Genomic DNA, 27,601 nt, shown 5'->3' on the forward strand with positions numbered 1-27,601 from the left:
AAGGCCACACCCAGAGCCACACCAGCTGCTGGCAAATCCCATGACCTAACCTTTTCCATAGCACATTCATGCTTGGGGCAAGCACATTGGCCATGCACCAAAATGCACTCCCTGGGAAGGTGATTTTGTGTGGCAACACAAATAGTCTATTTATCCACAGTTGAGGTTAAGGGAAGAGGAAAAATACAGGTCTGAGTCTAGTCATGACCAGCAGTTGTCTCATCACCCCTTCACTGGGTACCTGTGCCCTGGAAATGCACGTAGAATCATAGAATCATAGAGTTGGAAGAGACCACAAGGGCCATCCAGTCCAACCCCCTGCCAAGCAATCATGCAGGGCAGGCAATATGTCAACCAACCTCTTCCTTAAGATGAAGAAGGCCCAGGGTGGTACATTTTATCTGGAAGCAGCCTTCAGCCCCTATCAGGGAACAGGTGGGGTATAAATAGATATATAATAAGGGAATAATTAACTAGAAAAGAAATGGAAAGTACCTTTGAGGCTTTGTTTAGTGGGCTATGAATGCTCTAGTGAACAACGGGATTCAGAGGCAGGCCTGTGGGTGACCTCAACCAAGCCAGCCTGAATGAGAAAAGGAAAGACCGTGGCCAGTACCTGTCCAACTACACAGCTGAGGAAAGAGGCTTTGGTACCATGTGTGTCTAGATACTTGGCAGTGCAGGAGAGAAGGAACAGGAAACCTAATATCCATCAGGAAGTGTGAAATAGCGTGGAACAAAGATACAATATTTCAGCCCTTGGTGGCCATTTGCAGCTTCTGGTTATCCAATGTTGCATTGGCACCTTGCCAGAGAAGGCAATTGGCGCCTTTCCTCAACTGGTGCCCTCCACCTGTTTTGGACTACAGCTTCGATTAGCTCCAGCCCACCAGCATCCTCAAGGTCTGCCTCTGATGCTGCTAGAAATATAAACTGGCCTGTTTCATACTTAAAACGACGAGGGCGCCCTTCCCACCACAACCCTTTGCCAACTGCTTACCCAGCCGCCATTTTCTTGGATCCATGGGTCCAGGTGGTCCGTCAGGTAAGTGGTCATCCAGCTGACAATCCGTCCCACCAGCACTCTCATCTCCTTGTCGACGCTCTCCACGCACAGGGCCCCTCCGAAGGAGAAAAATGCCACAATCCTCCCCCAGTTCACCCCGTCCCGGAAAAGTTCATTCACCACCTGCTCAAAGCTCTGGTATGCTGTGCCAGGGGTGATGTGGAGCTGGGATGTGAGGTCACTGAAAGCTCTCCGGTACCTCAGTTCAAACTCATCGCCTGCCTCTCTTAGAGTCTGCCTCACGTCCAACCTTGGGCTGTCTTCAAGATCACTGAGGATGCTTGGGTGTCCAGTAGCGCCATTTACGACCGGGCTGCTACTTGGATGCCAAGACGGACTCCCATTGGGGACGCTGTCCAACTCGTCTCTCAACTCAGTCCTGTTCTCGCTGTCCTCCTCCAGCTCATCCCAGCTGTGGCCCCTCTCTGACAGCTTGTAGGAAACAAAGTCTACCACGAGCGCCCTGTTATTGCGTGACATCTTCACACCTGAAGGTGTCTCAGTAAGTCCATGGTCCAGAATGCTAGCCGGCCAGCACGTTTACCGAGCGAGGATGCTGCTCCTTTCCATCTTTCTGGCAACCAGAAGAATGACAAACAAGAGAGCTTCAAGGGAGAAAGAGCAGGAGGAGAGAAAGAAGGATACGAAACTGTTAAAAGGACCAGGCTTCCACTCTGTTTTCCTGGCATGCACGTAGAAGCAGTCCCTTAATACTCAGGGAAAGTCAAATATTCATGAGCATCTCTGTGGCTCATCCTCAGACTTAGTCATATGAGCATCTGTATGGACAGCCAACTCCTCCCCTCCCCCGGCTACTTCACTTTTCCACTAAAGCTGGTCCCAAATCTCATGCACAGGGTTCACCCCCCAACATATGTTTTACTGGGCTCAGGTGCTGCCTGTGAGGTCCTTTCCCCAAAAATTCTGTGCAGCATGGCCAGGACACTCAGTACCCAGGTGGTCTCTACCATATCTGAGATCAATCTTTGGAAGCAAAACCAGCTCTGACCGGAGTGATCCTGCAGCCTGCCAGGCTGGGAAGATGCAGGCAAAGAAGGTTCTGAAAACCCAAGAGGGCTCCCCCTGCCACCTTGATTGAGTGCTGCGGCTCTCCTGCAGCAGCGAAGCATAGAGATCCCTCCCCCTGCATCTCCACCTCCCACCATCCCCGGGACCTAAGCACTTCCTGGTGCTTTTTTTAAAGGGACAAGTACTGGATGAAGCTACCCAACTAGATTTGCTCGCTCCCCAACAAGGGCCCAGGAATTAACAATCAGGACGCCACCTTTTGCCCCGGTCAGTAACGTCCCTCAATAGCCTAAAATAAAAGCAGAGAGTAAACCGGGGAGAGAAATTTGGGGTTTTTTAATTAAAAAAACAACAACTCCAGGGAAGGATTAGAAGCTGCTTTCAGGTGTGCTCAAGCCAAGTGCTCAGGTTGATCACCTTGACTTAGATTTCAAGACCCTGAAAGGTGTGGGGACTTTTATTACACAGCCTCTCCATTTTACACTGGAAAAGCGGCTCGTTTTTTTCACCCCCTCCCTGCAGCCTGCTCCGACAGCAAAGTCAAAGGCAAGAGTTTCCTTCTGCCTTCCTGAAACACTAGCTCAAGTACTCTGTCCTAGCTTAAACGTTAACTGCAAAGGGTTGCAGCTGACAAGCACAGAGGCGCAGCAGACCTCAGCCGTTAGTGCGGCTCCAAAGCAGAATTCTGAGCACAAACTCCCACCACAAACAGACCCACTTATGGGAATGAGTCATGCATGAGACATATCCCCCAAATTGGAAAGCTCAGGCACGCACAAGGCAAATGACTGCGAAGAACCAGGCAGAGGGGGTGATAGCAGGCTGCAATTGTGCCCGGCATGGCAAAGGATCCAACTTAATGTTGAATTTGTATTAAGAACCAGTCGGTGGTATTCTCTCTCTCTCTCTCTCTCTCTCTCTCTCTCTCTCCCACCCCAACCCTATTTCCTCCTTTGCAGGAGCTGGGAGAGGCAGGGCATTCACAGCAGCATACCCTTCCTCCTTCCCAGAAGCCCAGCTGGGCAACAATAGCCAGGCTATCCCCTACTGGGAGATGTGTCAAAAGGAGCTTGTGCAGTACTCACCCCCTGGAGAGGGAAGACGAGCTCAGTTCTGGGAAGTCTTAGGGGAGGGAGGAACCCAGCCAGCCAGCCTGCGCTGTTCAGTGAATGTGGTGGAGGAGGCAGCAGCAGCAGGGATAAGTTCCAGGCACTGGCCAACCCGCCTTGTCATCACCATTGCCCCGCCTCCTAAGGGCTGGCCAAACATTCAAGCCAGCCAGCCCCCATTCCCAGATCACAGGAGGCCTTAAAACATCAAAGCTCAGCAGATTATGAAATCTCCATTCTGTTAATTGAGTCTTCATTCAGGATTTTTTTTTATTTTGTGCGCAAGCGGGAGAGGGGATTTTTGTAGTTAAAATCCCAATTTTTATACCGTTCACTCTAGCAGTATGGCACAAGCCTGTGTCCAGCACACATCCAGACTCCATCACACGGAGGTTATGGGGTCTGAAAACACCCTCTCCCCAATCTTTTATGTTCTTCTCCCGCAGTGCCATCTGAACACAGGTTAGTCGGAAGCAAGCCCTTCTGAATCCAGCAGAAATTTGCTTCCTGGTAACCCTGAAAGCTTTTGAATTATGGTGCTGGAGGAGACTCTTGAGAGTCCCATGGACTGCAAAAAGATCAAACTTATCCATCCTTAAAGAAATCAGCCATGAGTGCTCACTGGAAGGGCAGGTCCTGAAGCTGAGGCTCCAAGACTTTGGCCACCTCATGACAAGAGAAGACTCCCTGGAAAAGACCCTGATGTTGGGAAAGATGGAGGGCACAAGGAGAAGGGGACGACAAAAGACGAGATGGTTGGACAGTGTTCTCGAAGCGACTGGCATGAGTTTGGCCAAACTGCGGGAGGCAGTGGAGGATAGGGGTGCCTGGCGTGCTCTAGTCCATGGGGTCACGAAGAGTCGGACATGACTGAACAACTGAACAACAACAACCCTGAAAGCGTTTTCTGTAGGGTTGTACCACATGTGGGGAAGTGCGGCAGTGGCTTCTTCAAAGGAGAGGTAACCGAACACCATTTTCACACAACAGACTGAGGAAGGTAAACCTTCATTCTCACCAGGCTAGAGCAAGATTCCCTAACCTGGTGCCCTTCAGATGTTTTGGACTACAACGACAACTCCTATCAGCCATGGGTCAACTACCCCAGCCTCCTGAGCCCTTCCTTCCCAGATCCTTACAGCGTACAAGCCACTTCCGCTGCTAGGCCCTATGTGGCCTTTTCCCTGGACAAATTTATTTTTTAAATTTCCCTCCCAGCAGCTGTACTCTTTAGCATTTCAGTCTCCCTCTCTCCTTTGCTGGGAAAGCTACCACAGGCAGGCTGAAACAAAAGACTCCTGGAGGGCACTCAGTACCTGTGATGCAATCCTGTCAGTGTACTGTACAGTGGTCCCATGTATCAAGGGTGTGGAGGCACCTGTGTGCCTTTCTTCCAAGCCTTAAAAAAAAGGTAAAGGTAAAGGATCCCTGACAGTTAAGTCCAGTCGCAAACAACTCTGGGGTTGCGGCGCTCATCTCGCTTTACTGGCCGAGGGAGTCGATGTTTGTCCGCAGACAGTTTTTGCGGGACATGTGGCCAGCATGACTAAGCCGCTTCTGGAGAAACCAGAGCAGCGCACGGAAACGCCGTTTACCTTCCCGCCAGAGCAGTACCTATTTATCTACTTGCACACTGACGTGCTTTTGAATTGCTAGGTTGGCAGGAGCTGGGACAGAGCAACGGGAGCTCACTCCGTTGCAGGGATTCGAACCACTAAACGTCCGATTGGCAAGCCCTAGGCTCTGTGGTTTAGACCACAGCACCACCCACGTCTCCATCTTCCAAGCCTTGGCCAATTGCGCATCATCCTGTCTTCCACAATGAGATCATCCAAAGTTAGAGCTGCTAACTTGAACACCCACCCACACAGACTTTTCTTAAGACCATCCTCTATCATTTTCTCAGGACCTTTAGCCAAACACCCCGCAGGCTACTGGAATTCAGCAAGAACAGCATCTTTCTTTTCTCTCTCCTCCCCAAACATGCACAGAGCAATGGGTTTGGCTCTGGACACACGCACTTGCAGGATGAACTCCCTGTCTGAGAACTGTCCCATCTTGGGGAAAAGGGAAAAGAAAACCAGACTCAAAAGTTAACTGCTGGGCCCTGGGTTCCCCTTGTTCTCAATCAGAGTTCCCCATGTGCCAGAAGGACTTCTTTTCTGCAGGGGTGTGAGAAGCCAGAATATGTTTCCCAAAACTCAAATCAAGAGTCATGGGTATATCACTTTCTCTTTTTCTTCTCTTTTCCCACCTCTTTGCTAGTTTCAATTGTGTGTTATCTCAAAATTAGATTCAGGGTTATTGTTTGGCCTTGGCAACTCTTGCACTCATGCTGCTTTTCTGCACATGAGATTGATAATAAAGTGCTAATTAGAAGCTTCATATTGTACTTTTAACTGAGTTTTGCAAGCAATCTGGACACTGGTTCCTGTACATGCATACCCCACTCTGTGTGAGGCTCAAGAGCGGGATAAGGCTATCAATGGCTACTAGTGAGCTACCTCCAGGATCAGAGACAGCATGACCCTGAATAGCAGTTGCTGGGGAATAACAGCAAGAGAGAGAGCCATTGCCCTCATGTCTTGCTTGTGGCCTTCCCAGAGGCTTCTGGTCGGCCTCTGTGAGAAGATGATGTTGCACTAAGTAGGTGTTCAGCCTGATCCAGCAGTCAGGCCCTTCTTATGGTTTTAAGAGCAAAGAATGTTGCTAGGGTGAAGGCAGGGTGAATTCATTCAAGAATGATGTATAACTTCTTTCTAATGCCTTTGTCATGGGTTCATCTAGTGCAGGCATGTCCAATTCCCAAGAGACTGTGATCTACTCACACTATAAAAAAATGGCAGTGATCTACCCATTGGATTAACCAAAGTTGTTGAACTTCTTTTTTGGGTCATTCAATCAGAATCACGCGATCAACCAGGGAGGCACCACAACTGACCGGTAGATCGCAATCAAATGACTGGACATCCCTGATCTACTGCATCTCTGGTGCCTCTAGTGTAAAACATGCATGCCTCACTAAAAGGAAGAGCAGTCTCTCTGATCAAACTAGGGCCAACTTTCTGATTCTGTGGGTTTTCTTCTCCTTGCTTTCCTGCAGCTCCATCCTGTCTATCCCCTCTCCAACCCATAAGTCTCCACATTCACCATGTGCTTATATTACTGCTCTTTTTAATTTGTTACTTAGAAGAGATGCCACATTTCATCTGGTTTTTTTCTGCCCATCCCACGCCTAAATGATTTTAATTTGAAAACACTTTACAGTCGTACCTTGATTCTTGAACGCCTTGGTAATCGGACATTTTTGCTCCCAAATGCCGCAAACCCGGAAGTGAGTGTTCCGGTTTGCGAATGTTTTTCGTCCAACACAGCTTCCACCTGAGTGCAGGAAGCTTCTGCAGCCATTGGAAGCCGCACCTTGGTTTTCGAACCATTTCGGGAGTCGAACGGACTCCTGGATCAGATTAAGTTTGACAACCAAGGAATGACTGTACTGTATTGATTTGGCATATCAGAGTCTTTCAACAATATGAAAAGTCCTGTTCCACTACCAAATACAGCTTTCACCAACCTGGTGACCAACATGCTGGTGGGAGTTGCAGCCCAAAATACCTGGAAGGCACCAGGTTGGCAATGGGTGACTTAATGCATCTGTTAGATATGGTGGAATTAAGAGCCAAGGGGCAACACACTCAAGAAGTGCTCAGATCCCATGTCTGGAGCTGGCAATTCTTTGTTGTCCCAGCTATAGGGTAGGCAACCCTGCCAACGATGTCTCCAATCCCAAATTCAAGCACAGTTTCTCCCTGGAATTTTGGTTGGAGACTTGAAAGCTGGGGAAGGGGCAGAGCAAAAAGTCACATGTTCAGTCCCTGGCATCTCCTGTAAAATGATCCCAGATCCTAAGGCTGGAAAAGATGTTGAAGAGCCACTGGCACTTGGAGTAGACATCACAGGGCTGTGTAGTTCCACAGCTAGGCTCAATATAAGGCAGCTGCACAGGTGCAGATCAGGGAACCTGTGCCCTTAGCCTAAGGAGACTTCGGCAAACCACATTGTAGTTTCGTGCACACTAATGGCACTATATCAATAGGTCAACAAAATGGGTATAACAGTGACCAACTTTATGGGTTCGAGGTGAAAACCTGCAATAAATTCTTATTGCAGGGCACTCTGTAGATTACAAATGATGTCACCTGGTCCTTTCTCTGTCCTGTTTTTGTCTCTCACATACCGGTATCCTTGTCCACCCCTTAGCACTATCCTATCCCTAATCACCCCCCTCTCAAGCCACTTCCTCTTCCCACACTGGCACCCCACACTGCTCTCCACAGATCACAGCTCCTCACACCTTCCTTTTACACGTTGTTCCTCAGACAGAGCTGTCTGTATAGGTTGATTCCGTTCTGATCAGCTTAATCCCTTAACAAACCAGAGAACCAGAGGGAGAGGAAACCAGATAGGCTCCCAAGGCTGCTTTCTGGGAGAGCTGTCCAAGATCAGCTCCCTGACCATTGCACACTGTTGAACCCTACAGCTGCCTCACACTTACTGAGTTCACAGGAGTCAGTATACTGCACTGGCTAGAGCACAGGCAAGCGGCCTGTGGTCCTCAGGCATAATTTCCAACACCTTCTTGCTCAGGTCAGACCTCTGCCCAGAATGATGTGTCCCAACCTGTTCAGCAAGAACGAAAAGGGATGACATCCCGCCATCCCTGGGTCCTGCTAGTTAGGAATGGTGGGATTTGTACTCCAACACCAGCTGGGGGACCCCAGTCTGAGAAACACTGCCCGATAAGAACGGAGACATCCTCATTAATAAAGAAAGAAAAAAGCTGCCCGATCTTGGGTGAGACCATCAGACGACAATCCTGAGAGAGCAGGATTGAAATCCCAGTCATGAAGCTCAGTGGGGAGCCATCGTTTCTCAGCCTAAACGACCTCACAGGGTTGTTGTAATGTAGTTGGACGTGCCTGCTATATGCCGCTTCTCAGCCCCTTGGAGGAAAGGCAAACTCGCAACACATAAAAGGTCTCACTTCCCCCTTTTGCAGAGCATCGCATCCGCCCTGACCCGTAACCGCATCCACTTCCTTCCCCCCGCGCCCCTCCCCCGCTCTCCATTCATCTTTCTCCGATTCAAATAGGACAAAGCACAGCCCCGCCCCCGTTCCAGGGCTGAGCCAATCACAAAGAAGGGAAGGCGAAGACGCGCATGTCCGACACGCACTGCTTTCCCATTGGATGAGCCGCCTGCCACTCCTCTCCCGTTCACCGCCCTTACCTCAGAAAATGCCAAGGAGCCCCGCCCCCTGCTCCGGTTCCTTTTACCGGCCTCCGTCACCGGTTACCTCAGGGAAGAAGCGGCCGGCAGGAACCGCCGAGAGGAAGGCGCCGAGAGGGCTCGGTCGTTCCTGCGCCGGCGGAGCTTCCCTGCCACCCAACTAGGCGGCGGCTTTTTCGGCGGTTCTGCCTCGCTCCTTGACCGGCCGGGCGAAAAGAACTGGGCATGCGCAAGCAACCGCTGCTACTACTACTCGAACCTGCCTTGCGCATGTGCGACTGGAAGCCGCGGCGGAGGGGGGAGAAATGGTCTGGAGTGCGCATGCGAAGGGATGTGACGCGAGTGGGGAGGGGGGATCCACTCTCACAAGGGATTAATGCGCCTGCGCGAAGAACGGGAGCGCAAGGCAAAGGAAAGGCGTTGGCGCCCTCTCTTGGCCGAATACCGGCATCGCGTGGGAAAAGAGGTCGGTGGTGCTGATCTTGCAATGAATGCGCTCTGCATAGAGAGACGCGCTTGCCAGAGTGACATTGCCGTGATTTTCTGCAACCGGGTTCGCGTCTCCGCTCCTCCACATGCAGCTGCTGGGTGACCTTGGGCTAGTCACACTTCTTTGAAGTCTCTCAGCCCCACTCACCTCACAGAGTGTTTATTGTGGGGGAGGAAGGGAAAGCAGGATGTTAGCCTACTATCATTCTGGTAGTGATAAAGCGGGATATCAAATCCAAACTCTTCTTCTTCTTATCCTGTACTATTTCAGACACATGGTTTATATACTTATGTATGTGTTTGCCTTGTACATTATTATGAACATTATATATATGTGTGTGTGTGTGTGTGTGTGTGACCTCAGAATCCCTATTACACAAACAACTAGTGGAATGAGATAATCTTGATCGAGTGCAAACCACACAATGATGGGAGGTTTCACATTTTTATTTCCTACAATGTTTTCACAGCTAGGCTGCCCTTCTCCAATGGAGGTAATAAAGTCTGTCTTTGATAAACACGGTGTAGTGAAGTTGGGAACCCCTGTTTTTTTCTTTTGTGTATTAAATTTTGGCTCAGTTAAAATTCTGGCATTGTGGGGGAAGTAAAGAGTGGTATTCTGGGAATGTGTGCCTGGTCCCCTTTAAGATAAACTTTCCTCTACCAATCTCTCTGTCTGCAAGAGTGTGAGTTAATTGTCTCCGGCCTGAAGGAAGAGGTGTTGTTATCTGAACCACAAGGTGCATTTATAATGCAAAGTGGTACGTTTGATGCAGCTGGGGTTGATGCAACTGGGCTTGTAAAGGTCAATCACTTTGCAGCCCAGGATGTCAAGTCAGACCTGGGAACATAGGGAGTGTCCTTGATCCCACGGATGTTGATTAGCAATAATATCACAGCTTGTGTGAATTGCTTGACCATCATGAAATACATCTCTAACCCCTTGCCATTGGTACGATACCCAGCTCTACCTCTCTTTTAAATCGGAACCAGTGAAGGTCCTGTGTGAGTGGTTGGAGGATGGATGGCGGTTAATGGATTGAGGTTGAATCCTGACAAGACAGAAGTACTGTTCTTGGGGGACAGGGGGTGGGCTGGTGTGGAGGACTCCCTGGTCCTGAATGGGGTAACTGTGCCCCTGAAGGACCAGGTGCACAGCCTAGGAGTCATTTTGGACTTCACAGCTGTGACGTGGGGAGGCCCACGTCAATTCTGTGTCTAGGGCAGCTGTCTACCAGCTCCATCTGGTACACAGGCTAAGACCCTACCTGCCTGCAGACTGTCTCGCCAGAGTGGTGCATGCTCTACTTATCTCCTGCTTGGACTACTCCAATGTGCTGTAAGTATGCTAAGCTAGAAATAATTAACAGTGTTTTTATTTTTCTGTTTGTATTCCTTCTTAAGAAATGTGCATCTTTTAAGTTGTCTTGTTTTTCAATAAATCCCGAAAAGGACCTTTGCTTCTTGTCTCTGTGCCTTTGGTTTGGGGAAGCTAACAACAGTGCCCTAACCACTCGGACCCTACCTATTCTGCTATATTGCTAGCTGGTTTCACGGTAAAGAGTCAGGGCGAGTAACCTGGTAAGGGGAAGGAGTTCTCCTCCCTGGACTCCAATTCTGAAGGTTACCTGGAAAAAGGGAGGTGGTGGCAGTTTCTACCTTTTGATTCTTGTATTGCCAAGTAAAAATAATACTCTGCCCCTGCTCTGTCCATGTTCCTGCTGGTGCTTGGGAGGATTGGATGAGAAGGCTGGAGAGTAAGATCACTACACACAAACATGTTTCTCTGTTCCACAGCCAACCAGCCAGGATACAACTGTTGATAAGAGTCAGTTGGGATGAGGACTTACCTTTCCCATGCAGGAAGGTGAGAGGAACACCTCTGTAACTGCACAAATTCTTCACACATGCCTTGGGTCTCTTTGGTACAACAAAATGTCTTCATCACGTTAAGAAGTCTGGACTGTTTGCATCTCTTCACACTTCAGTCTTACTGGCCAGCTGTCCAGCCCCCTTTAGCCTTTGTTGACCTTGGAAAACAGTCCCTCTTAGCCTTATCCACTATGGTCTGCCTGTAATAAAAAAAACCATCCGCATGTTGCACATCCTTGGAGTTTAAGTTAAACTCTAATTATCTGAGGAATTGTTATTCGTATCTGAGGAAGTGTGCATGCACACGGAAGCTCATACCAAGAACAAACTTGGTCTCTAAGGTGCTACTGGAAGGAATTTTTTATTTTATTTTGTTTTGTCTAATTATTACCTTTAACACACGAGAAACAACAGAAATGTTTGGCGGCATTCTTTTATCTGTTATATAAAATAGATTCTATAAAATGCCTTCTTACGTTATGGCTTCATATGTTCTTAGCAATCCCAATAGGCTCAGCAAATGTCTTCCTAATAACCCGTCCTGTACCTGAAGGATTCCATACAAGGTTACAGTATATGATAAAATTGTTGGTTGCCACAAAATAGTCTTAAGTGGACATGCCAGTACATTTGTGCTTTGGTGATGTTCCAAAGAATTGATACATCACATTTAGCTAGATGTAACATTGAATCTTCTTGTTGTTTAGTCATGTCCGACTCTTTGTGACCCCATGGACCAGAGCACACCAGGCACTCTTCCACTGCCTCCCACAGTTTGGTCAGACTCATGTTGGTAGCTTCGAGAACACTGTCCAACCATCTCGTCCTCTGTTGTCCCCTTCTTCTTGTGCCCTCCATCTTTCCCAACATCAGGGTCTTTTCCAGGGAGTCTTCTCTTCTCATGAGGTGGCCAAAGTACTGGAGTCTCAGCTTCAGGATCTGTCCTTCCAGTGAGCACTCAGGGCTGATTTCTTTAAGGATGGATCAGTTTGATCTTCTTGCAGACCATGGACTCTCAAGGGTCTCCTCCAGCACCATAATTCAAAAGCATCAATTCTTCGGCGATCAGCCTTCTTTATGGTCCAGCTCTCACTTCCATACATCACTACTGGGAAAACCATAGCTTTAACTATACGGATTTTTGTTGGCAAGGTGATTCCCTGCTTTTTAAGATGCTGAATCACCTTAAGGTTGCCAAATACCAATGCTGGGCACAGTGCTTCTGTCAACAGTGTAACCAGAGAACTAACTGGCCATTGTGTGCCCCACCCCACAACCTCTGTCAAAGGATTGCAAAACCCTGGCTGGTGAGGGACCATGATGGTGCTGTTATTTATTCAATCTCTGTAGCAGGTGCAATAGGATGGGTCATCTGGGCGGGGAAAAAGGATAGTGAATGTGTTGCTCCTGGCAACTATTACCAAACAGGGCTGGAATGTGGGCTGGAGATGAGCGGTTAAGTTATGGAGAAGGAAGAGTGCAAAAACTGGGAGATGAGAGCAGCTAAGGCAATTTTAATGCTCCCAGGCACTTAACCTGGGAGCACAAGCTAATCCATCATTCTTTTTATATTCTTAGTAGAGTTAAGAATGGAGCCTGCATGTTCAGAGGCAGTCTACCTGCGTCTGACATGTGCTTCGGGGGCCAAGCAAGCTTTCTTTCTGGGCACCTGATTGGCTACTGCGGGGAAACAGAATGCAACTGCCAATTGTTGGGGCTGTCTGGGGGGGTCAAAAACATCTGGAGGGCACCACGTTGGCTACCCCAATCCTTCACGCCTCTTTTTGAAATTCTTCAGGACTAGTCACCTCCATCTAGTTCACCCTCAGGACCAATCACTTAAAACGCACGGAGGCGCGTTTTCTTTTTATTTATTCCCCCGCGCTACCCATACTGGGACTCGTAGTTCATTCGGCGCGCTCCTCCTAGGCTTGCCTTTCATCCATGCACAGCTTCCTGGACTACGTTTCCCAGGAGGCCGCGCGGCCCGGGCCGCGAAGGAAGATGGGCAAGCGTGCCCTCGAGGAGGACGGCGAGAGGGGCGGGGCACCCGATTCCGAACGCGATCCGGGACTTGCTGTTTTCCCTTCTCCCCGCCCTCCCTCCCGTCAGTTCCGCCCTCTTCCCCAATCAGCGCGCCCGGAGGACCCTGGGGCGGGCGGCGATTGGCCACTTCGGAACCGAGGCCGAAGTTTGAAATATTTAAACGGCGGCAACGGCGTTTTGGATCTGTCGCGACTGCGAGACGAGGCCCCGGCGGTTCCGAGGTACGGCCGGAGCGAACCGGGAGCGGCTAGAGGCGGGAGACGGGAGGAGGAAAAAAAGATTCGGGAGAGCGACTGCTTTCCCTGCGGTCCGCAACTGGAGAGGGGGGCCCCCATCCTGCTCACCTGAGGAAAAAAAAAACGCAGGTAGTTCCGCGGGTTCCGTTATTTTCCTGGGTCTGCCCATTTGGTTTCCCCCCTTCCTTTGTTTCCCGCCGTCCCGTCCCCCCCAACCGCCTGAGGGCCCAAGGGCGGGTCGAGGCCCTCGAAGCAACTGGGCGGCCTAGAAAGAATCGGCTTCGGTGGGTGGCTTCCGCGCCGCCTCCCCCAGCTGGGCTTCCCGGTGGAAGGAGGGCGCCGGGTCCGAAGCCCTGGAGAGCCGCTTCCAGTCGGGGGGAGATCCGTTCGAGCCCGCGAGTCTTGACTCCGCCTTGGGCAGCTTCCTATTGTGGGGAGTCTGGAGGTGGAAATGTGCCCCGGGGCCAGATCCGGCCCAATCGCCTTCTAAATCCGGCCCGTGGATGGTCCGGGAATGAGCATGGTTTTTTTTTTCCATGAGTAGAATGTGTGCCTTTATTTAAAATGCATCTCTGGGTTATTTGTGGTGCATAGGAATTCGTTCATTATTATTTTTTTCAAAATAAAGTCCGGGCCCCCCCACAAGGTCTGAGGGACAGTGGTGGACCGGCCCCCAGCTGAAAAAGTTTGCTGACCCCTGCCCTAGGGAGTGGCTTAGGGCTTCCCTCCCTCCTTAACCGCCAAAGACAATATAATAATTATAATTATAACAATAATAATTTATTATTTATGCCGCTCCCATCTGGCTGGGTTTCCCCAGCCACTCTGGGGGTCTTTCAACAAAAGATATTAAAAAGACAAGAGGCCAGAGGGTTGTTAGTTGTTGTTTTTCTAAAAATAATTTTTATTAAATATTTTCTTAGGTTACAAAAGTATAGGCATTCTCTCCTTTTTCAGGTTGTAGAGCGTATTCTACAGATCAGTTACATTTGATGAGAGACAGTACGTAAATCTGCCGTATTTCAAAAAGTGAAAATCTAGACATACAAGTTCAGCTTTAAAAAATATATACAAAGTTGTTCAGCTTTTTTTTTAGCAAAATTGCAAAAACAAATCACCCTGGTTTTTGAGCTATTTTTGAGGAAAATAGGCAAAAGTGACACTGCCAACGCAGGTTGCCATACGTCAAGATCTCCCCGGATGTTTTACCATTTTCCTCCCAGAGGCTGCTTCCAACTGCAGTATTCCGTGTATATCTGTGAAATTTTGGATGTATGGCAACCACCATTGTATACAGTATGGGGGTGGGGGCGGAAGAGAGGATGGGGTGGTAAACAAGAGGCCAGAGTTGAGTGACGTGAGCTACATGCTGGATGCAAAAGCTTTAAGGTTGGAAAGTTGGAGAGACGGACGGACAGACAGGCCTGATTTCCTTTTAGGTTGTTAATGCTGTGAACCACTCCATTGTAGGCTCAGGTTGTATATATGTGTAAATAAACCATGTAACATAAAGGCACCACCTTCTCTGCTGTACAGCCAGCGACCATTTTGTGTGAAAGTTCTGTTGTTCCCAGTCCCCACATGTGTCAGCACATAAGCATGCCCTGTTCTGCACCCCCTTCTGCCCTCTTCCAGGTCTAAAAGGACCTGCACATCGGCGATTGCGTGTCAATTGAATGCACCTAAAATGTTTACCTGTATCTCGTTCCAAAAAACACAAACCTTAAGTTAGTGCCAGGAACCCCTGCAATCTCACACTGCTTGCAGATTACGGGTGGGATACAACACTATGTTCCACCCATCCTTCATCATGTGGTCCCAGCGTTATTTACATACAGCTCAGTACAAGGAAGAAGAAGAGTTTGGATTTGATATCCCGCTTTATCACTACCCGAAGGAGTCTCAAAGCGGCTAACATTCTCCTTTCCCTTCCTCCCCCACAACAAACACTCTGTGAGGTGAGTGGGGCTGAGAGACTTCAGAAAAGTGTGACTAGCCCAAGGTCACCCAGCAGCTGCATGTGGAGGAGCGGAGACGCGAACCCGGTTCCCCAGATAACGTTATAATTCTCCAGATTATAACATCTAGACAGGTTTATATGGGTGCAGGTTCCTCTCTCTCTTAACCCATTCACCCAGTAGGATGCAAAAAGTGATGGCTGCAAAGTCTTGAGAGAAGTGGCATTCTGGGCTTCTTAGAGAAATCCGGCTGACTGTTGACTGAAACGGATACTAGTGATTTTGACGCTAGATAGATGATCCCATCATCTGCTGGCAGAGCTGTTCTTGCATTCAGAAGGCAGGTTTGCTTTAGATGAGGGGAGGTATTCTGCAAGTTCTTTATTTCCAGTGGTTCTGACAGTGATGGTTTAGTTGCTTTCTGTTTAAGAGAGAAACACCAGGCAGATAAATGGATAAGATTAATCATTAGGTTCCCTGTACAACAGCGCCAAAGCAGTGAGTAGATACAAATTTTTGGAATGCCACCAATGCCCTGGTACATGATACATACTAACAGAACATTCAAGGCCAATTGCCAGGAGGTTTTAGAATACAGTGGTACCCCGCTAGACGAATGCCTCGCAAGACGAAAAACTCGCTAGACGAAGGCATTCGTCTAGCGGAAGGCTGCCCCGCAAGACGAAAAAGTCTATGGGGCTGCCTCGCAAGACGAAAAATTTTCGTCTTTTTTTTTCCGTTTTGCGGAGCGCGGCTGTCATTGCCGCTCCGCAAGACGAAAAACCCGCTAGACGAAAATTTTCGCAGAACGAATTATTTTTGTCTAGCGGGGCACCACCGTACTTACTACTCTTGCGCTTTCCAGTGTGTTTTTTTGCTCAGTTGCAGAGTAAGGCCTGTGTACATTAGCTAAACTGGTGCTTCAGGTTAAGAACAGTTTCAGGTTAAGAATGGACCTCCAGAACGAATTAAGTTCTTAACGCGAGGTACCACTGTACTTGCTCTCTGTTACACTCTTACTTTTGTGTTGTGGTGATACAGATTCGGTATTATAGCCTGCCCTAACTGTTAGCTCTTAGAGTGGAGAACAAGTTAAAAATTGAGAGCTTTTTGATCACTAAATAATATGAATCCAATTACAAACTTGGTTCTAGCCATTTCAGATAACAGGAAGAAAATAAGAGCCCACAACTGGAAGGAATGCTAGGTCTCAAAATAACCAGCCCAATTTCCAGCTCCATGTTGGTTAGGGGGGGATTTCATTGGTCTAGCGATTCTCCCCCCCCCCCCACCCATGCCTTCCTTTCTCAGGCACTATGACAAATCTAAACTTAGGGCACCTAGGCAAAAGCTGGCCTGGCATTAAGCAGGAGATTTTGGTTGTCTTAAGAGGCTTTCTGGCTCCCCTTTGCACCAAGTCTAACACTTCAGCCCCAAATCCCCTGCTGTCCCTTTAACACCTATTTTTAACTTGTCCCATCTTGATGTCTCCTAGAGCTTGTGGGGCCTGAATTACAGGGCATACGATGTCAGGGGCATTTATTTTTGGGTTGCTGGGAAGGGAGACACGGATCTCTAGCTGGGGTGGAGGGGCATAAGAAGTCTGGGAAATACTGGCACAGCTTTTATCTCTCTCATTTGACCCTCCCTGTTCCACAGATGAGTCTGTTGCAACATCAAGCATGATGGATAAGCAGAATTAGCATAGGGATAACATTGCAGATCCACCAAGACTTCCTGGCTGGCAAATTAGTGTTTGCATCTTGGCCTTAAAGTGCAGGGCCTCCCACATGTTTGTTAGGCCCCAGAGCTCTGCACCAGGAGCTGAGTCAGGTTGTGACCTTGCAGAGCACCCAGAAACAGTTGGAACAGCTCTGACACTGGTACTAGCAGGATACATGGTCTGCACCAGTAAATTCCACCAGAAATGGTGAAGAATAGTTAGCCAGGCATTGAAGGGCTGGGGGAAATTACTTGTGGGGGAAGAGAATAACAAGGTTTTTTTCTTTACAACATAGAAAAATTAGAAATGTGGGTCTCATTCTGAGAGAAGATGCTAATTGCATCATAGAATAATAAAATTGGGTTGTTCACTTTGAGCTGCTTCTTGACATGTTTCCTGCTTCTATATTAGAATGTTGATTTTTCATACTGTTCCTAATCCCAAATAATACAACCACCTTTCTTTGTTATCATGGGGTCATTGGCTTCTATTTTCAACTTAACTATATTTTTTGCTCCATAAGACACACTTTTTTCCTCCTAAAAAGTAAGGGGAAATGTCTGTGCGTCTTAATGGAGCGAATGCACTGGACGGCAGCGGGATCCCTCGGCTGCAGTCGCAGGGGGAGGGATGCCTCTGCTGCTGGAGCCATGGCTCCCGTCCGTCGCTTGCTGTAAAGCAAGCAAAGTGAGAGCCGCTTACACGGCTTCTGTCCTGCTCTGTGCAGCTCTCGCTCTGTTTGCTTTACAGTGAGCCGGAAGGAGGGGTGGGTGGGGCTCCTGCCTGCTCCTCCTCCCGCCTCGCTGTAAAGCGAGCACAGAGAGAGCAGCTTACACGGCTCCTGTACCGGCATCTCCTCCTCCTTTTTTTTGCTCCGGTTCCAGTGTCACCTCGGCAGAGAGGCGAGGCAGCTGACTGCCACTGGCATGCACAAATGTGAGCTCTCCCTCTCTCTTCCTTCCTTCCCTCCCTCCCTCTTCCAACTTGAATAAAATCGGGGGGGGGGGGGGCTTAGCTAGCAAGGCCAGAGCTCAGGAATGATGGGAGTTGAGGGATGATGGGAGTTGTAGTAGCCTAGGAGAATTCAAGAAAGCAAAATGATGCATATGCTATAATATCAATAAACTTTTAGGGTGATACCGTAATTTTTTATTTTTTTTACAGACTATGTCAGCTATGTTTACTATGATGCCACCAAGTAGTAGAGTCCCTTAAGTTCCTGGGCTCTATAATTTCTTATAACTTAAATTGGTCAAGCAACATCAATAGTATTATTAAAAAGATCCACCAGAGGCTGTATTTCCTGCGTCAACTAAGGAAATTTAAATTGTCCCAGGAAGTGTTGATCCAATTCTACAGAGGCATCATTGAAACTGTTCTCTGTAATTGTATAACAGTTTGGTACGGTACAACCTCCAAGAGAGACAAGAAAAGGCTCCAACGAGCTGTAAGAATTGCAGAAAGGGTAATTGGTGTTAGCTTGCCTTCAATAGAGACAATTTATGCTACCCGAGTTAGGAAGAGAGCAGAGAGAATTGTAGCAGATCCTTTACATCCTGGTCATCATCTGCTTGATTTACTTCCATCTGGACGTCGCTACAGGACTTCATATACAAAATCGGCCAGGCACAAGAATAGTTTTTTCCCTTGTGCCATTAAATTGTTAAATTCGTAGTTGTATAGCTGAAGGGGGAGGTAAAATATGGGTGGGGTTTCTTTGCTTCTTTGTATTGTGAGAGGAACAGTGTCTGTATGTTTACATTGCAATGTAGCCGAAACAAATTCCAAGTATGTTGGAAAATGTACTTGGCCAATAATAAATTATTCCTATTCCTATTCCTATTATTAGTTAAAGGTATGGTCAGCGCTCAGTGGTAAACATTGGAGAATACGGTACATTACTGACAGTTCCTTCATCACTGTATTTTCTTGCAGAAAACCTTCCCCATTCTGATAAGGATGATAAAGCAGAAAAGACTAGCATATAAGATTCCTTTTAAACTAGAGGTAGTAAAATATGCTAAGGAGCATGGAAACAGAGCAGCGGAGAGACATTTTGGGCCACCTCCAACTGAAAAAATGATAAGAGAATGGAGGAAACAGGAGGATCAGCTGCAAAAAGCAGATAAAAGTAAGCACACTTTTCGTGGAAATGCTGCAAAGTGGCCACAGTTGGACGTGGTCATGAAAGAATGGATCACAAATCACCGGAATAATGGCTTCTCAGTCTCTACAAAAATGATAATATATGAAGCCAAACGCATTGCTGTAGAGAAAGGGATTCACGATTTTACTGGATCACCATCGTGGTGCTACAGATTTATGAAGCGATGTGGCCTTGCTATGCGCACCAAAACTAGAATTGCACAAAAAATGCCAGAAGAATATGAATCTAAGATTCTGTCTTTCCATAAATTTGTAATTGACGCTAGGAAGAGAAATGAGTTTGAAATTGGCCAGATTGGGAATATGGATGCAGTCCCGCTAACCTTTGATGTGCCATTTAATAGGACTGTTGATCTGAAAGGTGCCAAAACTATCGCCGTGCAAACCTCTGGACATGAGAAAACCCATTACACGGTTGTGTTGTCTTGCTGTGCAGACGGCACCAAATTGCCACCCATGTTAATTTTCAAAAGGGAAACATTTCCAAAAGAAGTGATTCCAAGAGGAGTTGTTGTACATGTTCATGAGAAAGGATGGATGGATGAAAATGGAATGAGAGTATGGGTTGAAAAAGTGTGGTCCAAACGTCCTGGAGGGATTTTGAAAAAACCTGCCTTATTAGTACTTGACCAGTCTAGAGCATATATTAGCAAAACTACAAAAAAGTGCTTTAAGGAAGTGAAGACTCATCTAGCCATAATTCCTGGAGGTCTTACCAGCCAGTTGCAACCTCTTGACGTTTCCATCAACAAGCCATTTAAGGTCTTTATGCAAGAAGAGTGGAACAAATGGATGGCTGCAGGTAATCGTGATCCGACATCTACTGGACAAATGAAGAGGCCCACCATCACTCAGGTTTGTGAGTGGGTGAAAACATCATGGCACTCAGTGAAGGAGGAAATCGTTGTCCGGTCATTCAAAAAATGTGGCATTAGCAATGCTTTGGATGGAACCGAAGATGGTATTTTATATGAAGATAGTGAAGAAAGTGATGTCAGTGATTGTGAGCAACTGAGCTTCCTAAATTCTGACTCTAGCAATGATGAGTTCTTGGGGTTCACAGAAGACTAGAAGAGTACTCAAACCTTAAAGTCTCTCTGCATTTGTTAATGACAGTGATGATGACTCTTAATGCCACTGTTGACTGCTGTTCACTTTACATGGTTGAAATATTATGCTGATATAATGGTTGTTTATTAAATAGTTTAGTACAACATTTGATTCAGAATATTTTTTTCTTGTTTTCCTCTTAAAAACTAGTTGCGTCTTATGGTCAGGTGCATCTTATGGTGCGAATTTTTTCTTTTTTTTTGCTAGCTGAAGGCTGATATTGGGGGTTGGGGTGGGAGAAAAAGATAATGTGGACTCAGCATTGCAGTTTCCATTTATGGGCAGATTTGAAGTGACCTGAATAGAAACTGCAGAACCTGTGCCCTATTAATATAACAAACATTACTGTTCCATGTGCTGAGATTCCTAATGCATTTTGTGTGTTTGACATATAAGGTCCAGTTTAAATGGGCAGTGCATAGAAGTTAAACTCCAAAAAACCTTTGTTTCTCCTCTCCCTGCCCCCAAATGGTTATTCCCCTAAGTGTCGAACAGAATTTCTGTGTGTCTTGCGTGTGTGGTGTTGAAAGCATAAAAACAAAAATGCATTTACAAATGGCATACTTCCTAGTAAAGAAGTTACCCGCCTCTCCTGGGTACCTGGGAATTAGCTTTCTAACATGAGGACTGCACTGTAAGGAAACAGGTACCTATGGCATGAGCAACCTTACTTACCGGTACATGAGTAAGTTTGGGGTGGGACTTGCGAGGCAGTCATCCTTTGATGATGCTGAGACCCTAAAATACTTCAGCTGCTCTGTCTGAAACCTTGATTTGTCCTGGGATTTCAGCCGGGGGCCGGTCCACTGTCCCTCACACCTTGTGGGAGGCCTGACTATATTGGGGGGGGGGGAATGAGCGGATTCCTATGCCCCACAAATAACCCAGAGATGCACATTCTACTCATGGAAAAACACCAGGCAGCCCCACAACCCAGAGATGCATTTTAAATAAAAGCACACATTCTACTCGTGTAAAAACGCGCTGATTCCCAGACCATCCGCGGGCCACATTTAGAAGGCGATTGGGCTGCATCCGGCCCCCGGGCCTTAGTTTGGGGACCCCTGCTGTAATGGAAGCCTTGAACATCTGTAAGTGTTTCTGCAGTGAAGGAATGTGAGCCCTTGGGCACAAGAGGCCTGCAAGTTAGCTGGGGATATGGTCAATGGGGCAAGTGGTCGGCGTAGCACCTGTGCCAGCTTGTTCTGTTTGTAGCATGAGTTGCTCACGTCCTCCAGTCTGGTCTTGCACAATAGTTCCTTGGAAGTGCCTGGGCTTGGAAGCAAAAAGATCTGCCATGACTGGGTGGTGGCCGTGGAGGAGTGGGCAGAACGTAATGGCTTCTAACCTTGGGTGGAATCCATATTTCTCTGTGGCCTCACTGCCTCTGCTTGTCCAGCAGGGATTGTTCTTACTCTCCTGATGCAAAGGCAGAGGCTGTGCAGTATCAGTGAAGGATAGATTATGCCCAAGGTTGGATGTGATTAAGTTGTGCCTAGCTGGAAAGAGGCAAACTATGCCCTCCATGCTGCTGGTTGACCTTTTCTGCAGAGGTGCAGAAAATGACACAGCCCTGCCCTGTGATGAAAGAGTTGAGATAAGTGCTAAAAAAAGCCTGCAGTCCATAGCCTTGCTGAACTTCACTAGTAAAGCCTATGGAGTACCCTTGTACCAACCAAGTTATGATGTGAGGTGGCAGAGAGGCAGGCTTATCTGGTAAATTGGCTGTGGGAGGCACCATCTCCCAGAATGTTCTTCCTCACAAGCCCTAATGCAATGAACAGCAGGTGTGCAAAAGCATCTGAATCCTGTGTGCTTAGGCGTGGGAGCAGTTGGTTTAGTGCCCTACTTGTGTGATTTCTAGAAACATTTCGTCCAGTATTGCTGCTCCTCTGTTCAGTTGCTGTTCAGGCATCTAAATAGCTACTTGCTTTCTAACCTGTGCACATGCTTTCTATGCAGAAGGCCCCGGATTAATCTCAGATATTCCTAGGTGGGGCTTGGAAATTCCTCAGCCTGAAACCCTGGAGAGTTGCTGCCAGTCAGTGGACAACGGTGTAACATGGAATAAAACAGCTTCCTGTGCTCCAGTGAGGCTTCTAAAATAGGAAGGGTTGGTTCTCAGAGGCCTCTTATTACAAGAGTTTGTGTATTGATGTCTAATGCTATCAGATCTATTTGGAAGGGCATATTCAGTTATGGGCTGTTAAAGAAAACAAGGCACACATGTTCCCTGCAAGATCTGTATTTTTCTTTGTTTCCAAAAATGAGGGTGGAGGTCTTTCTACTCAATGCAATCTTTGACAATCTTCTGGCTGCAGATCTTAATAGAGACGAGACTGTACTATTGCTTCCAGTTTGGATGGATGACCTGAGCTGAAAACAGCAGTGTGAGCTTTTGGGGAAATTGTGCCTTGGAATTTTTTTGTCCTGCAGATTACAGTATAATAATTCACTTTGCCTTAGCCACTGTGCAAAGCTGAAAGGTAAAAGGCTCACTTCTCGATAGTGCAGTCCTGTCCACCCAAATTGGTGGCTGTAGGTAGTACAACACAAATTGCAGCCCACAGCTGATATCTGAGGAGGTTGAGCTTATGGCTTCCTCCAGTGGCCAGACCATTGCTTAACGCTGCCTCGCATGGTCGACCTGCCTTTCCCTCCTGCTCTGGAAATGCCCTGGAAACCGGACCCTTCCAGAGGGGGATTCCCTACAAGGGCCTCTAGCACACCACAGCTCCCTTGTGAATGTGTTTCTCTGGCTGCAGCTGCCTCCCCAGCTCCTGCTAATGAAATGGCCGTTGTCACTCTTGCAGAATGAGGGGCTGAGGGAGCAGTGGGCTAGCCTTGGAGCCAACCATTTCTGAAATGTGATTCCTGCTCCTCCTGCTTGGCAGCTCAACTTGTTGGGTCGTGTGGGCGAAAAGAACGTCAATGACGCACTTCAATATTTTTTTTTAAGTTGTTAGTGTTGACAGAAACTTGATCCTGATTAAGGGGGCTAAGAAGGGGATCTAATTCCAGCCAGGCTTTGGAACTCTCTTAACTCTGCTTTGGGGCTGTCACTTTCTTCCCTCCATCCATCCCTCCTCTGGGGCATTTTGATCTCTTGTACCAACTTTTCCCTAATCTTGGAGACCACCTTAGTCTTGTCGCAGGACCCTTTCTGCCTGTCTCAGCCGGTCCGTGCTTGGAGACCTCTTGTCTACATTTCAATGTGGCAGCTTTCCATGCCTTGGCAAGGGAAGGCCAAGGGTTATAAATTAGGGTGGCACCTGCTAATGGTGCTGTAATTTATATCTGGGCACCCTTCCCGCTTGTGAGTGTAGCCAGCTTTTCTAAAAGCACATAAACCAGCAGTAATCCTGCCCTAGGCCTCAGCTGACTGAAGAGGCCATGCATGCAAAGTCTTCCTTTGGATAAGCTTGAAGCTGTTTGGCTTAGCAAAAGCCAGTTGCTTTTGTGGAAGGTTGCTAATAAGGTGGGGCAACATGGCATGGATGGATGTGCTGGAGATGTTAATGCATGTGTGCAAACCTAGGATGCTAACTGGTTGCTGCATAAAAAAATAGGTGTCAGGTTTATGATTCTAGGAAGCCCTGCCCCCTAACATGGAAGTTGCCCTTGTAGTTGTAGAAAGCACAACGGTAACCCACGAAACCACCCTATCTGTGCAGCAAGGCCACAACTATGGAGCAATCTGAGTAACTTGAGTTTCAGGGCCCCTTTCTTGGCTTGCTTTGCACCAGGTGTGGTTTGGAAAACATCTCAAGTTCCTAGGCTAGAAAATCCTGTCCTTTTCTTGGCTCCTTGATTCTGTCTCCGCTGACACCTATAATCCCCTTTGCTCCTTCTAACTCAAGCTTGGGTCTCCTTCTGCAGTATCATTCTCTGGGTGATCTTAGTACATTGCCATCAATTAAGCTTTGGGAAGGCCCTCAAAATGTTGCAAAGTTGGGTGTGAGGCCAGAAGCAACCATACCTCCTCCCCCTGCATGGGAGCATCTTGTTACATTATGGCTGGGTCAGTTGTGAGGCCAGGCTGATTCTTTTAAGACTGTAGAAACAGGTTTTGAGGAATGTGGCTTGCTGAAGGCACAAATGGCTCCTGGGTTACAGGCGCCGAAATGGAATGTCTATAGTTGCCATTTGGGGGCCAGATGGCTTGAAAGTCATATGTTTCAATACAACATTTGGGTTCCTGAAGTTTGTTCTGATTGTGCAGTTAAAATATCTATATATATAAAAATGTTCCCATTGCGTGCGTGCATGACACCACCTTGCTCCGTAACCGCTGCACCAAACAGCATCAAATTAGGACAAAGCGTAACATGACCATCGAGGAAGGATCTGGCATAATAATTTTTTTAAAAAAACCACACCTGTCATGCCTAAAATATAGAATAAAGGCAAAAAGAAATGGCGCACACATTACATGTCACCAGCAACAGAACTGAAGACTTTGAACAACAACCAATAGAAAGGCTCATTGCAGGGCAGCGTCACAGATTGTGCGCCGACCAAAAAACCTCCTTCACCTCAGTCAGCCATTTTCAGACAGCAGGGACAACCCTCTATTAATCTCCCTAGCCTCAGCCTCTGCCAAGGGCCTTATCGCCAAAAAAAAAAAAAACAGTTAAGAGGAAGGCCTAAACTCTCCTTCCCCAGCCAGAAACGTTCTTAGTAGTTTCAGCTCCAGGCAGGAAAAGGTTTTTAGGCCCGGGCTATACCATTCCTTATGGCGGGGGGGGGGTGTAGGATGAGAAAATTCAGCAACTATGCTTCGCTCCCTATCCTGTCTCCTATCCTTTCTGCACTGCTGTATCACTTTACAAACGAAACTCCAGTTATCAGAAGAGGAAAAAGTGCCGCACACAAATGTATAAGGACCCTACCAGTTCTCCATCACCCCTCCTTGCATCGTTATGGTCCCTTCTGACCCCAGGCTCAATGCCAGAGCGGACTGTACCATGTATCAGGTTTCCAGGGGGGGGAGGAGATAGTAAATCTAGGGCAAGGGTTTAATTCTATTAAAGGGGCATTTAAGAGAGAAACCAGGGTTCGAATCTCGCTACTAAGCTCGCCGAGTGACCCTGGGCCAGCCTGAGCTACAACACAGGGTTGTTGTGGCTGGGACAAACCAGAAGTTGAACAGGGGAACTTCTTCAATTTCACTAAATCAATACAATCATTAAAAAAAACATAAAAAACCACAGCAACGCGTGGCCGGGTCAGCTAGTAATGGATAGAATTCTACAAGTTCCCCAGATGGTGGAGATGTCAGGTGCCATCCTGGCACCTGGGCATCTTCACTTGGCCTCAAGTGGCCAAATGCAAGGTGCAAAATGTGCCTGGTGAGTTTTGAACGCTGGCTGAAGGTCAGGGTGAGCACCTGTGTTTCTTCTCTAAAGTGATGAATTCCTTGTTGCGCAATGTTGAAGTACTTTGAGGATTAAGCTTTTTTCTTGGTCTTCTATCTTGCATTGCTTTTGGTTGTAGTTGTCCTCTAGCTGATAGTCATTGTACCTAGACCCAGGATGGTTGCAAGGTTGCAGTCCCAGTTCCACCCTGGGTCATTGGTTAGTTTTCAACATGGGTGGCTTGTGACTGTAGCTTTCAATCTATAAAAGCAGAAATAGACTGACCATCCATAGCTTTGAGAGGCTGAATAAGATAGCATTTGTAAGTTACTTGCCATGCTAATAGTACCGTATATTTCTTGATTCTCAGGGGTTTGCTCCAAGATTGCTGGGAAAAGGCTTGGCTCCAGCAAAATGTCTGAGGAACGGTATTCCTTTGATGTCCCCAATGAATACATTGACTTTAATAACATTAAAGAGGGGGACACAACTGGCGTTGATGCCTGGTTTGGTGAGTATCTGCATATTCTGCCAAGTTGGGATGAAAAACTGGTCCTGGTGAGCAGGGGGTGGTCCCTTTTTTGGCTAGGGGATTTCACAGGCTTGAGGAGGTGTCTGTTATCGGGTAAACACTTGCAGCATAAACAGTGGTGTACAGCCAGTATAGGATGCTATAGGACTCCAACCCCCATCATCCACAGACTGCATGGCCCAGAGGTCAAGGGTGGCAGGAGCTGTAGTCCCAACATCACCTGGAGGGCTGCAGACATCTTATACTCAGTGTACAGGAAGCGATGTAACAGCACTAGAAAAACCACCCTCTACTCTCTCTGCCACCGTATGTATCAAAAGGAGCATGGAGAGAGGGCTGCCTATATTGTCAACAACTTTCTTCCACGTGCAGGTGTTGGGCAAAGCAACCCACAACTGCTGAGGAGACCCTTGTTGGACTTGGCAATGGTTAAAGAAATATGCATAGGGTTGTCTGAAAGAGAAGAGGGGCCAGCTAGGAGCTATATGAGCTGAGAGAAGCAACGTAAGAGGGAGGAAAGGCCAACATAGAATATGCTGTAGGCTACCCCAAGTTGGGACGGCTTAATATTCCAAGAGCCCTTAAATGCATCACACTTGTTCTTCTGCTTGGTTGGATCAAAACAAATCAAAATAAAACGAATTGCCTGGCCCTCCTGAATTCTTTGAAGGTGGTGGAATACAAAGCTTTGGAGAACAGAGATTATTGTCAGTGCTGTCAGCCAAACAGGGTTTACCAGTATTGGCACACTGATTTCTGGACTGATACAGACATAATCAGGGAGTTGCTTGAGTTCATCTTGGAAACCTTCCCACTCTGTCATGCCCTCATGTTTTTGAAGGAAGTGCTAGGATGCAGTTCAGTTTGTATGGAGGTTTCATGTGAATAAAGAGAAGACTAGAAATGTGTCTCTAAGAGATTCTCAGGACCACATGTGATCTGGGAGCTCATCATCTGATCTTTATTAATCTGTATGTGAGCAAGAGCCTTTTCCAAACAAACAGGAATCTACAAATGCTTTCGGAGTGGTGCCAAGGTGGGTGGGTGTTTAACTGTTTCCCCCCCAGCCTAAGTTTGTCCTGCCTCAGAAGCTATAATTAGCCCTGTAGGGACCCTTTGGAGAGTAAATGAGTTCTCTTCACTTGTTTTATGTTTACAAAAACATGTAGAGAGGTCCAGTTGTGATCTTCTGTCTCGAATGTGGCTTTTGTGATTCCACACATCTTCCTCTCTTTAGTGGAAGGATGTGACGTACCAAAAGCCTCTTGAGAGATGTGCAGTTGCCTCCTTGAACGCTCACTTCCCAAATGCTGTGAACCTGCAGTATGTTCTAACAACGCACACGGGATCTGCAGGGTCCAGGTTTTTTATTGTGCTGTGATGTTTTCAGCCCACTTTAGGAAAGGGGGTGGGGGGCGGGAAGCAGTAGCCTCAAGCTCCTACCACAACTACATCTGATAACTTTGAGCTTTGAGAATTTGAGTCAACGTGGGAGAAGATTAATCTGTCTTCTTGTCAAAAGCTGGACTAGCAAACGCGACTGCTTTTGAGTCTAGCTGGCACTTTTTCTCTCTTCCCTAAGCTCTGTGTTTTGCTCCATTTTCCCCAAAGGTGGGAAA

At 47.4% G+C, this 27,601-nt stretch overlaps 2 protein-coding genes across 4 annotated transcripts in view; one reads left to right on the top strand and one right to left on the bottom strand.

The window, feature by feature from the left end:
• Positions 1 to 8,711, bottom strand: part of BCL2L1 (BCL2 like 1) — a 48,019-nt gene extending 39,308 nt beyond the window's left edge. Inside the window, exons 1-2 of one of the 2 annotated variants that reach the window (XM_033153851.1) lie at positions 8,494 to 8,711; positions 1,001 to 1,671 (exon numbers count right to left, since the gene is read on the bottom strand). In XM_033153851.1, the coding sequence (XP_033009742.1) occupies positions 1,001 to 1,546 (546 nt within the window). In that variant the 5' untranslated portion in view covers positions 1,547 to 1,671; positions 8,494 to 8,711. Of the gene's footprint in view, positions 1 to 1,000; positions 1,672 to 3,180; positions 3,270 to 8,493 lie in introns of those variants that run through there. The other variant, XM_033153850.1, reaches the window with a different exon arrangement.
• Positions 8,712 to 13,055: 4,344 nt separating this feature from the next.
• Positions 13,056 to 27,601, top strand: part of TPX2 (TPX2 microtubule nucleation factor) — a 33,222-nt gene continuing 18,676 nt past the window's right edge. For both annotated transcript variants that reach the window (XM_033153852.1, XM_033153853.1), the window contains exons 1-2: positions 13,056 to 13,121; positions 25,821 to 25,961. In XM_033153852.1, coding sequence (XP_033009743.1) covers positions 25,865 to 25,961 — 97 coding nt within the window. In that variant the 5' untranslated portion in view covers positions 13,056 to 13,121; positions 25,821 to 25,864. The remainder of the gene's footprint in view (positions 13,122 to 25,820; positions 25,962 to 27,601) is intronic.

This window comes from Lacerta agilis, chromosome 6 (genome assembly GCF_009819535.1).
Source record: "Lacerta agilis isolate rLacAgi1 chromosome 6, rLacAgi1.pri, whole genome shotgun sequence".
Lineage (NCBI taxonomy): Eukaryota > Metazoa > Chordata > Lepidosauria > Squamata > Lacertidae > Lacerta > Lacerta agilis.